The 12,463-nt window shown below is 40.4% G+C and overlaps 2 protein-coding genes across 2 annotated transcripts; both read right to left on the bottom strand.

Moving 5' to 3' along the window:
• Positions 1 to 716: 716 nt before the first annotated feature.
• LOC116215626 (probable galacturonosyltransferase 12) lies at positions 717 to 4,274 on the bottom strand. The gene is made up of 6 exons (XM_031551409.1): positions 3,892 to 4,274; positions 2,762 to 2,817; positions 2,511 to 2,666; positions 1,793 to 2,383; positions 1,402 to 1,704; positions 717 to 1,314 (listed from the first exon to the last, which is right to left on the bottom strand). Exons 1-6 carry the CDS (start codon positions 4,100 to 4,102, stop codon positions 1,030 to 1,032), a joined length of 1,602 nt encoding a protein of 533 aa, XP_031407269.1. The 5' UTR covers positions 4,103 to 4,274; the 3' UTR covers positions 717 to 1,029.
• A 2,714-nt stretch (positions 4,275 to 6,988) lies between these two features.
• On the bottom strand, positions 6,989 to 7,977 carry LOC116214591. Its single transcript, XM_031549973.1, has 3 exons — positions 7,742 to 7,977; positions 7,403 to 7,596; positions 6,989 to 7,197 (listed from the first exon to the last, which is right to left on the bottom strand). Exons 1-3 carry the CDS (start codon positions 7,975 to 7,977, stop codon positions 6,989 to 6,991), a joined length of 639 nt encoding a protein of 212 aa, XP_031405833.1.
• Positions 7,978 to 12,463: the final 4,486 nt, after the last annotated feature.

The raw sequence follows: 12,463 nt of genomic DNA, 5'->3' as shown, positions 1-12,463 counted from the left end.
TTCAAAACTCTGACCGTAGAAATCATAATATATAACAATATATGTGTTTCATAGTCAATTCAATTACAATTTGTGTGTGGTACCTCTACGAATTATAGCATATCATCATAATATACAATATGAATAGTACAATATATAACAAATTATACCTAAGAAAATATTATTCGTTTATTTGAAAAGCAAAGAGATTTTACGTGATTTGTTTTATCTCCATTTTTTCATAAAATCCTGTATATTATATATTGTCTTATATATATACACACACGCTATTATTTGAGTGAAAGTTAGATTTTCTAATTATCACTTTATTTTAGGACGTATTTGAAAATTCGAAAGTACCCCTTTTTTTAGTATATATAATTTTAGAACACTCGAAAAATGAGAAGGAATACACAGGAAGACAGCTCCTAAGAGTTGTAGTTGATTCGATGTTAGACAAGAAATCAGAAAAGGGTATAGATATATTCGGCAGATTACAAAGTCCTCTTTCTTTAGAGATTTGGTCTCAAATGTCACTGGCAAGAAGTAAACCTCTTAGAAATCTCAACTGTTGCTTCCACCTGGGGAGGATGATTGTTTTTTAGGCTTGTTTGACTGACTGCTCATATGAATATTGAACCTTGGAAGCTCTTCTAATATTCGGTTTTTTTTTTTTTCATTTTCTATTCAAGTGTACTATAAATCTTATTCAGCTGAATTGGGAGTATTCCTGAAGCTGCATAAACTCGAATGAAGTCTTTATTATGCTGAATAAGTTTTTCTCTGTACTCGTACATTCAGCATAGCATTATTTTCGAAGAATTTGAAGTGTTCTTCTTCCTAGAAATTGAGCCGAGAGAGTAGAAGGGAATTTCGATAATAACGTGTTGAAAAAATTACATGATCCCCGGAGCTGTTCTGCTTCTACACTTGCTATCTCAGGCCTCGAACTCAGAAATCAAGAACTCTCTCTTTCATTTCATTCTCCATGTCAGCAAGCCTTCTTGTTCATCCGCCGAGGTTGAGGTTGATACGTTCTCATTATCAGTTCTAAGATGCCCTAATGTGACAGCCCTTGATGAACTTATCCGAGAAATTCACGTACTTGGCCCACAACGGTCGAAGATGCGGAAATGCTATCTCGAGCCAAGGTTTTGCCCTGCCATTAAAGTGGATAACGCCAGCGCTCTTAGCTTCTGTGAGAGTCGTGTTTTCTTGGTACCCGAGGCCTAGCATGTGCCAAAAGGGATCGATAATATGTACATGCCCATGGAATGCAATTAGACCCGGAGGCAATGTTCCAAGTTGCCACAAGCTGAGGTCTGATTTCAAGTTCTGCAAGATGGATTTCCATCCCAGGTTAGTATAATCGAAAGTTTGCTATTACTGTAGTATCTATCTTTGCATATATCGATGATTTACCTGTTCGAGCCAGTGGTAGTAAGTGAGGCTTATGTTGGAATTCCTCCAGGCCTTTAGATCGAATATGTTCATCCCATAAGCCCAAGCACACTGATTTGGGTTGAAGCTCTTTCTTATTAGGGGATGGGAGAAGTTCAAGTAGCTCTTGAATCGCTTTGACATCACAAACTTATCATTTCCCTGACACGTCTGAACCGCTCCATTGACCTTGCCCTTCATGTTGATGTCCCACAGAGGTGTAAGATCGGTCTGAACCACAATATCATCATCTAAAAAGACCACCTTATTCAGGCTTGGAAATAGCTGCAACAGCAAGCGAATGAACATTAGCACACAGTTGTTACAACGAAGAATTGTGAATGGCTACATGAGATCCTCGATCTTATTTTACCTCGGGGAGATGTATTCTAATGTGGTTCATCATCGAGTTGTACTTGGGACTCAGAGCCTGCAGCTTAGAAGCGATGATATGAGGCTTCTCGGTATTGTTTTTCACGATCACAGATGACCCCCCTCGGAACTTTGACCTTGCACGCTGGTCTTTCTCCATCGCCTCTAAGACAGGCACTTTCCCTTTTGCAAACCAATCGAAATGGTGCAAAGCCTTGACCTCGATAATTGCAGGGTCCAGAGGGTGGAGGGAGAACCATGCCTGCATAGGTGAATAAGTCTTCTTGTCTGTTATTATGTGCAGGACGACCTTGTGGGGCCGCAACGAGTTCCGGACCAACGATGTTGCGACAACAGAAGCTGCTAGGACATTGTCCGATGCGAGAACGAAGTGGAAGTGGGAGTTGTCCACGAGTGCCGGGACGAGCTCTGCTGTGGGAAGCTGCTGGCGGGCTGCTGCATTGCTGGAGTGCTCATTGGCAAGCTTCAGGGCGAGGCAGTGGAGCTGCTTCGGGATGCTGCTCGAGGCTATGTGGCGGTACAGGTATTCCTGGATTTTGGCCGTTCGTGTTCTCTGCTCGAGCAGAGTTACCTTAAAAAAAAAAAAAAAAAGGAACACAAGACCTTAGTTCTGGATGTCCTTTAAGATGATGCATTTTTATGTGGAGCAAACTTTTCATGTAAGAACAAAGAAAACTAGAACAGACGTCTCGACTAACCATATCTCGGAGTTTGAGGGCGAAGGTTTTGGCATCAGGCCGACTTTCCTTGATATCGGCCATGAAGTCTTCCAAGGTTTGCGGGATTTCCGGTCTTCCTTTGAGTTCATCCTTGGTCATAGGTTGTTGTAAAACTTGGTATATTACATCTGGGACCTGTACCATGAAGCTAGACGAACTTTAACAAATCGAATATGTATTGTATCATTCAGTGATCAAAGTTCAGTGGGAAATTTGGGAGAAGATGTTACATTTGGTTCCAGCTTTCTGCCCAGAATCCTCGGCCCTAATCTCTTGCCGATACAACCTGACACATAATCAAATCCGAGATTAATGAATAAACGATGACGAGAATTACTTCATTAAATAGTTCCATCTCCCATAAAAGAATTCCAGTCCAATTTAGTCCTTTCCAATGATCAGACAACGACCCAAGTGTTCAAGTGGATACAGGAATAGATTGATTTAACTGCTGCTTTTCACTTTACGATCATGAAAAGATCTAGGACCCAATTGAAATTGGACGGTCAAATTTACCAGGGACGAATTTCTGACGAGCTAACAACCTTTAGTGGCCTAAGTGAAAATATTAAGAAAAATTGGACTATTGGGAAATTTTCTATTTAACATCAATGGTCAAACTCGAAGATGCGACTGCATCCTCATCGGTTGGAAGACAAGAATGTCGGTAGAATCTGAAAGACCCATCACCTATGATATATATGTTTTCTAAATTAAAACACAAGCTTCCCTCGGCTTATCAACGACAATTATTTCCGTGAATATTTGCCCATCCTGACCACGAAGCCTTTTTAAGTAAGTTTCATAGACTCCTATTCCGGCGAAGATATTTTCTGCTAATAGTAAGTGGTAGTAAATTCAGTTGATCACTGAATATATTAGACAATGAACCGTACTCGTGAGAGCTAAATATTTTGCAATCTTTTTCCTTAAATTTTTGAATACGTAAAGTGACTGCAATATGGTTGCTGGAATTGCCTATAATACTTAAATTCAGAACTTACTTAAGATTTTGTCAAGGACGTAAATTTCAAGAGAAGATTCTAATCGGGATAAGATATTCACCTGGTAAAAAACCAACTCTCGAGATAGGACGACTAATTAAGCAATTCTAAAAATCAAAACCAATGAGGAACATAAACACGATATCTTGCAATACGTTTTACTCATCATCGCATATCTTTGACATGATGATAAAGATATAGCATACAGCTCGATTCGATCAACAACAAATGTGGATGGCAACAATGCAATAGAATCGATTGGTTCTGTTTTAATCTTGCTCTCATTAGTTCAGTTCGGTTCATTGATGCATCGCAAGGGCAGAGCGCAAATGAATATTGGAGAGAACTCAACTCACCTATGGTGGCGCACTTGGTCTCCCCTTCGATGCTGTCGACGGCCGTCATGACAAACAGAAACCTGAGGAGGAACGTGAAGAACAGCAGCATGTAGAACAGCATCCGGTACGACAACCGCCTCGACCCAATCTTCACGTTGATGAACTCCCTCACCCCTTTCCCTGGGAGCACCGTCACGTGCCTCAGGCTAGGAGAAATGTGAAGCTGCATATCCGGAGCACAAGTGTGGGGACCGAGCTCAAAGCCCCCCTATAGCTCCTAATTGTTCAGACTTCCCTTTGGAGGGAGGGAGAACTGATTAGAGAGAGTTTGGTCGGGTGTCGGTTTACCTCATTTCGGAAGCAGTTGATGTTCGGGATGGGGAGCGACTGTGTGGGGAGAGGGGCAAAAGGGTTGAGGATTTTGATGGGGTTTGGATGTAGCTATCGGCCACCAGAACTTGCTTAGTAAATGGGCTAGATGTGAGAAATAAGGTGTCAGCTTGTGATTTATTTTTTGTGTCTTTTCTTTTTTCCCTTAAAAAACACAGACATTGTTTTGAAGAAGGGATGCGTTGGTTAAGGAGAAAAGGACATGAGAATTGAAGAAAAAAATATAAAAAGTTCTTTTTTTCCTATTATATCAATTTGAGAAGTGTTAAACGAGGGGGGAAGTTGAAGACGGAGAAAGCAGTTGTTTGGTGTTACATAGCTTTGCCTGCAGATGAAGTTTTTGAAGAAGTTCCATATGACAAACAACTTCGGTCTATCCCTTTGACGGCTACCCGTTTTCTGCTCGGACAACGACACTCTCTCCCCCACTTTGGGCAATGTTTTTTGTGGGGGTTTGGTGGAAAACATCGTTCCTAGAACGCAATTAGGGACAAGAAGATCGGTTTGTACAGTATATATATTTGTGCAGTACTCTTTCTCGAGTCTATCTCCATGATGATCATCACATGTATTGTGGGTCGTCGGCGAACTCAGTTCACCGGATTCGAAGAAAAAAAGAGCTTGACCATAAGGCTATATATACGGGTTTAAATCAATGTAAGCTGATTTGGTAGGTCCGCCAACCAAGCAGACTGGGTCAGCCCTGGAACGTTTCGACTGACGAAAGGAATTGCAAGGAGAGGCAAGAAAGTGGGCCGGGCCTGCGGACTTCATCCATAGACATGGATCGCTCTGTAGGCCCGAAATCTCTAATCACATGGAAATCATGGATGTCCTAATTTCAGCTACTTCCCTCGAAAACAGTTTGTCTTTTCATGTTTGATCATGCGACCGGAAGAGCCGAAGAGATTCCTCGGCTTGAACAGCATTGTCATGTAATTCTGTAGCTTGTACTGTTTGAGAATGAAGATTCATTACACGGATGAATTGAGCCGGAAGGACAAAGTGACTTGATAAAGTACTTATCCGCATGGAGCACGCTCTTTTCTTTTGGCGTTTCTTGACTTCATCAAATGGAATCGGGTATGGTGAAAACAAGTTCTTTTTAGCTCAATAACTTTTCTGGACATATGGAAAAATTGAGTTCTGCACCAGCTGATGAATCTTATATTGAACCTTCAAGCAATTTGTATGACAACAGTTTTGTGATAACAAACCGAATAACTTGCTGGTCAAGAAAGGTGTTACTTGCAAAGCAAGATAAAAAATAAACAATTACAAATATTTCCACTCTGCACTATTGCAGATTCTATGGTTCAGCTTTCTGATGCGGAAAATCAGAAACATACAGACCTCGGAGATAGATAAAATCTGTGCCAATCTGAAAAGGAACGAGAAGGTGCTGATATGAAAAACGGTGCCGATGACCACACTCATAGTGTGGGCATATACTTGGTTGGGCAGCACCGCTAAACACCCGTTGATCAGGCCGTAGCAGTCAATTGAAGAGAAATGTAAGCACCACTGTACACTAGTAATAATACACGTATGACCTCTTGCCAACCACAGCCCCCCACAGTATAACACAAGCTGTTGTTATCGAGCTGGTCATTGCAACTGTGTCGAAGATTATGAACCGCTTTAAGTACTTGCTCGACTGCAGAAGGGCCACTCCTTGGTCTGGACCAAGTTGTTGTTGTAGCCCCCAGGCATTGTGAAAGCTGCCAAAAAAGTAACGGCTGTGAGTAGGACTGCGACCATTAGAAGGGTCTGTCCCCTCTGCGTGCAAGTCTGCTCCGAGGCACCATCATCTTCTTGGTTTGGGCTTGAGTCGGCTTTCTTCAGGAAAGACCAATAAGGAGTATCCATATTGTGGGGTTGTCTCCAAAAGGTCCGGGCCGTAATCTGCAGTAAAAAGAAACATGATTGTTGGGAATTATAATTCCACTTGGAAAATATGAAAGAACAACTATTGATTTATATGAAACTTGAGTACCACCACTTATCAACTTGACATTTTAAGTGGATATGGGCGCAGGTCCGTATAAGCCCAATGGAAATTTAATATGGTATCAGAAAGGGTTACGCTTTCGCGTGCCCACGTGGGCTCACACTATGCCGATCCAATATCGAGAGCAGCCAAAAGAGCGTCTCGTGTTAGTCCCCCTCGCATGAGCATAGAAGATGAACCCGGCTCGAGGTCAGTTGTTAAGGGCGGGTGTTTAGAGGCATGTGACAACGTGTAGACAGAAATAGACCACACGTTGCACGTGAGGGCGGGGTGTTGAGAATTATAACCCCACATGGAAAGATGAAAGAACAACCATTGGTTTATATGAGACTTGGGTATCACGATTTATCAGCTTGAGTTTTTAAGTGGATATGGGTCTATGTCTGTATAAGCCCATGGAAACTTAATAATGACGTTCCTACGAACAAGATTCAGTTGACAAAAAAGAGAGTAACTGAAACAACTAGCAACAAGAGGATGATTTTACCATGGTTGGATGTTCAATGGGCTTAATTATGTTGAGAGCAGTTGGTCCACTTCTGTTCCGGGCTCTCTGATCGACTCTTTCATCCCACAAGAAGTACCTCATAATCCAACTGTCCCTTTCCATGGCAGCAAGATGCAAAGGCGTGTATACATTCTTATCATGCTGATTTATGAGCCCCTCTAGCTCTACCATATTGAGCATGTTGCTAACAACATTTGCCTTCCCACTTAAGACAGCAAGGTGAAGAGCATTTGTCCGTTGAGGTCAAGGAGTTCTCCTGAATCAGAACAGTGCCGAAGAATCTCCAAGATGACCTTCCTGTGACCCGAAAGAGCAGCAGCATGGAGAGGTGAATGACCGTTCCTGTCCATTGCATATGCAGACAAGAAATCGAATCCTCGTAATCTCTCCAGCATATTGTGGTCTCCAGAGGAAGCTGCATGATAGAGTGCATTTCAGCCATCGTGGTCCATGGCATTGATGAGCTCGGGTCTTACTCTCGGGAGGGACTGCACAATGCCTTCAAAGCAATGACACAAAAAAACTAGGCTCAGAGATCACAGAGATTTAACCTCGCAATGGGAGGGAGCATCACTAAACACGTCTAACGAGAATGTGAATCTTAAAAAAATACGACATACCAGGATGCCTCTCAATCACAGTACCATGGAGAGCCGATTGGCCATGGCACACGCCACTTGGTGCTGACAGGAACATCAGAATTCGATTTACAATCTCTGCCATTCTGCTTTTAGCTGCCAGATACAGAGGGAACTCTCCAATGTGATTACTGTAGTAAACCTGCTGAGATCGACCTCCATCAGCAAATCCGCCACTTGGAGATGACCACTCCCGATAGCCTCATGAAGAGCCGTGTTATCCCTTTTATTTTTCCACCAGAGCATCTCAAGCCTTCAATCTCCTCCGCTTTCTATATCGAATGCAAGCTCCTCAATCATCCGTTTGAGAAGAGAACTCACAACACCAAGCTGGCATGAGGAGTAGTGTCCCCGTCTGCCTTCGGTTTTGTCAAGAGGGACTTGCATCTTCTGCAGATCTCCTGTACAGCTGGTCCATGTCCCAATCGAGAGGCAATGTGGACAATCGAGTTTCCTTGGGGGGTAAGTCTCAGGATCAGGCTCGGAGTCTCTTTGAGCAGCCTCTTCAGGGACCGGACATCACCCCTACTCGCACACCTGTAGAGCCTCGAATCCATCATTACAGGAGGAATCAAATAACAGGAATAGTGCAACATTCAAGTTGGACCGTTATCCTTCAAAGACTCTAGAGAGTCAATGCGTCGATTGTTAGTGATATGCTCGGTTTTGCAACATCGATAACTGAAGGCATGAGCAAAAGTCAATGCACATAAGATATTAAAAAAAAACACACACACACACACACACATGTAGCTATCATAGATCATGATGGTCCAAATCTATATTAACTTGTAGGAAATCTATTCAGCAGGGAAAGGAAAAAAAAAAAACGAACGTGTAGGAAATCTGCTCTTTCATTGGTTGGGGATGTCATGAGGAGACCGGAGACCGTAACAGGGGACTCTGCCTATGGAGTCGGAGTCAGAGATGTTCTATCCGAGGACCCATGAGGTTGTCTTCAGCAATATAGTTGTCCTATGGATGGTAGTTATGCATGGAGACCAGCAGAAAGTATATGCATCATGCATGACCCGAGGGCTCAATTTTCTTAACGCATAAAAATCTTTTCCTGGTGGGAATTTTGCTCGACTTTTCGGCAGTCAACATATCGATTTGAATTTAAGACCAAGTCTCGTAAAGAAGTTCCAGATTCACTTATTTCTTGGTTTGGAACGAAATATTTGGGGGAGAAACCTTATTATCTCCACAGAAAACTCGAACAATTCTATGAATGGATAAGTAGTTTACATAATAGTCCTACATTCACAAAACAACGGACGACTAACGATGTACATTATGAGTGAATGGACATATATGATGAGATTCATTTCGAGTATGGATCCACGGAATATGGACTATTCGGATGCTCACAATTTCTACAATGGTATTGGATTCTTCAGTGAAGGATGTCATTGAGCTGCAGCCATCACAATAAGTTTTTCGCTTTCAGATGAAATATTGTCCCTTCAACGGAGCTTTGTCTAAAATTTTCTACTGTATTATTTCCGGCTTTTCACCACCCCTGTTGTCAGTAACAATGATCCAAGCAGAGCATAACGGAAAATTAGATTCGATAGAAAAAACCAGAGATTGGGCATCTGTCCGTTACAGTAACAGTGCCTGAATTATTCTCTTTCTTCCCAGTTTTCAAATTTCTCAACACAATGTTACATCTACCAATTAATGTTTTTAAGAGTGTCAATAAGTCATGATGGAATTATCTCCTTCGTTTCTGCATGTAAGATAGCAAATCTAAGGCATGGTCTGTCAATTCGTGATCGGCATAGAACAAAATTCTTAGTCCTAAATGACATCCTTTGCAAGCAAGCAGCACAGAATATGAGAGAACGCAGCTCCTTTTAGCTCCTTTATGAGAGATAAGAGAGGAAGAAAAAGATGGATAGTGAGTAGTCATTGTGTCCTCAATTTAGAAGTGGTCAATTGATGAATTTATAGAGATAATAAAAGAAAAATGAAAGATGAAATAGCGTTTTCGATGTTTATAATAGTTGAGATTATAAATTTATATTAATTGCAAATATTTTTTATTAAGTATATTCTTGTATATTAATATGTGATTATCAAGTATATTATTGTATATCTTAGGCGTTAAAGCAATCATGCGTACCAGAGAAGATCAATGAACAGGGAGAGCCAGCGCTGAGGGAAAAAAAAAATTCTGCGAATAATTCCTTAAATTGATTTCTCAATTTTCTATGGCACTTCAGTTTTCCTTTCAAAAATATTCTAGGATCTGTTAGAAAATGATTATGAATTTCATGATACAGAAAACTCACAATTAACAACAGTGAAATTCCAATACATGTTCGCTCTGCTTTAGTTGTCTCATCGCCTAAAATTCACATGGAGACATTAGATTTGACATGACTAATCGATAGTGTCAACGCAATATCTTGCAATCAAAAAATCTTATTAGACTGAGTTACCAATTACGTTATGTGCTGTCTCCTTAATCACTTTATCACATTTATCCTTTTTTAGGAAGTTTCCTATACGTTGTGTTCATGATTCTACATTAATGTAATCTCGAGTAATTTTTAAGCATTTCATACACACGATCCGCTGCACGTTTTAGTTGAAAATTCAAGTTGCTAGTAATGGATCCGATTCCATGATCTGCCGATATATATGATTTTGTTTATGGGGCGCCAGAGGCTCATGAGAGAATAGTATCACCTCCTTGACGACACTGGCTTTAACTTATAGATGCGTTTGATGAATAATACCAAAATTAAAGAGTAAATTTATCTTGTCAATTGAAATTACCATTACGTAAGATCCACTCGATAACTTATGTTAAATCAAAACTTTCCCTAATTTAAACTACTATTAAAATAAATAAACGAGATTATGGATGGGTCAGAAGTCTAAATATTGCATACGAGTAAGATGATCCATTTGAAAAGAAAAATAAATAAATTCCTAATAGCCCATATATATGTCTGGCTAGCTAGTGAAAAACAAACCCAACTTAATTGATGATTAAGGAAAGACACATTTTTTTGGGTTAGAAAAGGCCAGAAAAATGCCTCGGCTAAGAAATCGTGCTATATATATTGTACAGCTCCTAATAGAAAATCAATAGAGTTGAGTCCATCTTATCTATATCTATATATAGATGTATATATGTATATGTAAACATTCATCAAAGATATATGTAACTGTATGAGCAGAACTAAAATTCAATTAGACGGCAAGGATTTTCCCATACTTTAACTACATTTGGATCAGTATATAAGGAAACAAAGGCGATCTCCACAGATGGAAATATCGCATCATCGTCTCCCGGGACGACTGAGTTCTCCAATATCCATTGAATCGCTTCTCGAAGCTGAATCTGCCTGTGATCCAGGAAGCACACATTCATGAACCAACACATCAAGTAAATCTTGTTCCTGGTTTCATCCACTGCCGCATCTACGATCTGCTGCCTCCGGCCCCTGCGCGCTGTGAGGTGCACCTCGAGAGCAGTATCTTGCCTCGCCCTATGGTCTAGAAAGCCTAAGCTCAATCATTGTAGCTTTCGCACAATTCCCAGCTCCGAACTTTTTCTTCTATGTGGTTTCACTTTGCCAGTTGCTGGATCCACCCACATTGCAATTTCAGTATCCAATCCAGTTTTTCCGATGCACAGCTTGAGAACACGTCGTTATTCAAGTTCATACACAGAGCCTTGAATTAGACAGGCCAAGCAGACGAGGTTTTCTCAGAAACAGTGGCTTATAAGTTCCTCTGTTACTGAGTTGAACAGCCCAATACTTTTCGACGTTGACATAACAATATCCCGTGAATTATTCCAAAGAATATCATAATGTGGCTTTTGTTGAGACGTATAGTAGGATTCTGCTCCTCCGTATTCCAGCCATCTTGCTACGGGCAACACAGAAGACTCCGGTTGGGCTAGCAGTAGCACGAATCACTGTTCCCTCTTTCGAGGCGGCAGGGATCGTCACTGAATGCACAAGCCGCGGCAGATCACCCTTCAAATTACCTCTTACTGCCGCTCGGAAGTGGCCCTCGAGGCCATAAAATCGAGCTTCTCTGTAGAGCAAGTCCTTTGACATGCTTTTGGGCATGTGAAGATCTCTGGTGCAAAGTAGATACAGGGTCGATGAATATCTCATCGGTGCCGGTGTTCCCATTGAATATCTGCGATCAGAGTGGAAAAGTACGGGCTGGATTTTACTCAATCTTGCGGTGTTCCCATGGCTTGAACAAGTTTCGGTGAGAAGAACGATCAAGTGGTTGCTGAAATATATATATATATATATAATATAAAAGATGATTATATATATGTTTAGAATAGTGTGTGTATCCACTCATCTCTCTCGCTCGCTCTCTCTCTCTCTCTGCCTCTTTCAATCTCTCTCCCTGTGATCTCTGTATCCAAATTCCATTTTTAGACTTAGATATAGTAATTTCTGGTAAGTTAGGAAATAATCTCATAATATTTCAAATCTGAATAAAATCAAAGATAATACTCTAAATCACGATTGCCTATTTCATCAGATAATATATATATATATATATATTCTAAAATCAGTTATGAAAAATGTTATAGATTCCCCTAAAATATGTGCCTAATAATCCTCCTAATACTCACATGTTTGTGAGTAATTTAGGAGGATTTAGCAAAACTCATCAGTCATATATTTCCTAAATGCAAATATATCGTAGGGGATATATATATATATATATATATATATATATATATCTAATTGCACCCCATGCATGCAGCATCTCAGTCTCTTTAAATTTTGCCTCAACATATATTCGAGATTATAAGGCAAGCTAAGAAACCGACAGTATACAAATCCCATGGTCAGACTTAGAGATATAAATGATCTCCTGTAAGATGGGAGAATAATCTCATAATATTCAGATCTGAATAAAATAATAATAATAATACTCTCAATCACGACTGTCTCTTTTATCAAATTAGATATGAGATATATTCTCTAAAATCAACTATATGTATATATATATATATATATATATATATATATATTCTAGATCTTCAAT

This window comes from Punica granatum, chromosome 7 (assembly GCF_007655135.1).
Source record: "Punica granatum isolate Tunisia-2019 chromosome 7, ASM765513v2, whole genome shotgun sequence".
Classification (NCBI taxonomy): domain Eukaryota; kingdom Viridiplantae; phylum Streptophyta; class Magnoliopsida; order Myrtales; family Lythraceae; genus Punica; species Punica granatum.
This window is presented reverse-complemented; position numbering and strand designations above follow the sequence as displayed.

What these genes read in the sequence shown, in the direction of transcription:
- LOC116215626 (XM_031551409.1), bottom strand. Translation starts at nt 4,102, where the DNA reads ATGCAGCTTCACATTTCTCCTAGCCTGAGGCACGTGACGGTGCTCCCA. An exon ending in GCAGAAAGCTGGAACCAAAT is followed by an intron (nt 2,667 to 2,761) that starts GTAACATCTTCT and finishes TTCATGGTACAG; the next exon opens with GTCCCAGATGTAATATACCA. An exon ending in CCCTCAAACTCCGAGATATG is followed by an intron (nt 2,384 to 2,510) that starts GTTAGTCGAGAC and finishes TTTTTTTTTAAG; the next exon opens with GTAACTCTGCTCGAGCAGAG.
- LOC116214591 (XM_031549973.1), bottom strand. Translation starts at nt 7,977, where the DNA reads ATGGATTCGAGGCTCTACAGGTGTGCGAGTAGGGGTGATGTCCGGTCC. An exon ending in CCTCATGCCAGCTTGGTGTT is followed by an intron (nt 7,597 to 7,741) that starts GTGAGTTCTCTT and finishes GTCATCTCCAAG; the next exon opens with TGGCGGATTTGCTGATGGAG. An exon ending in TGTGATTGAGAGGCATCCTG is followed by an intron (nt 7,198 to 7,402) that starts GTATGTCGTATT and finishes TCTATCATGCAG; the next exon opens with CTTCCTCTGGAGACCACAAT.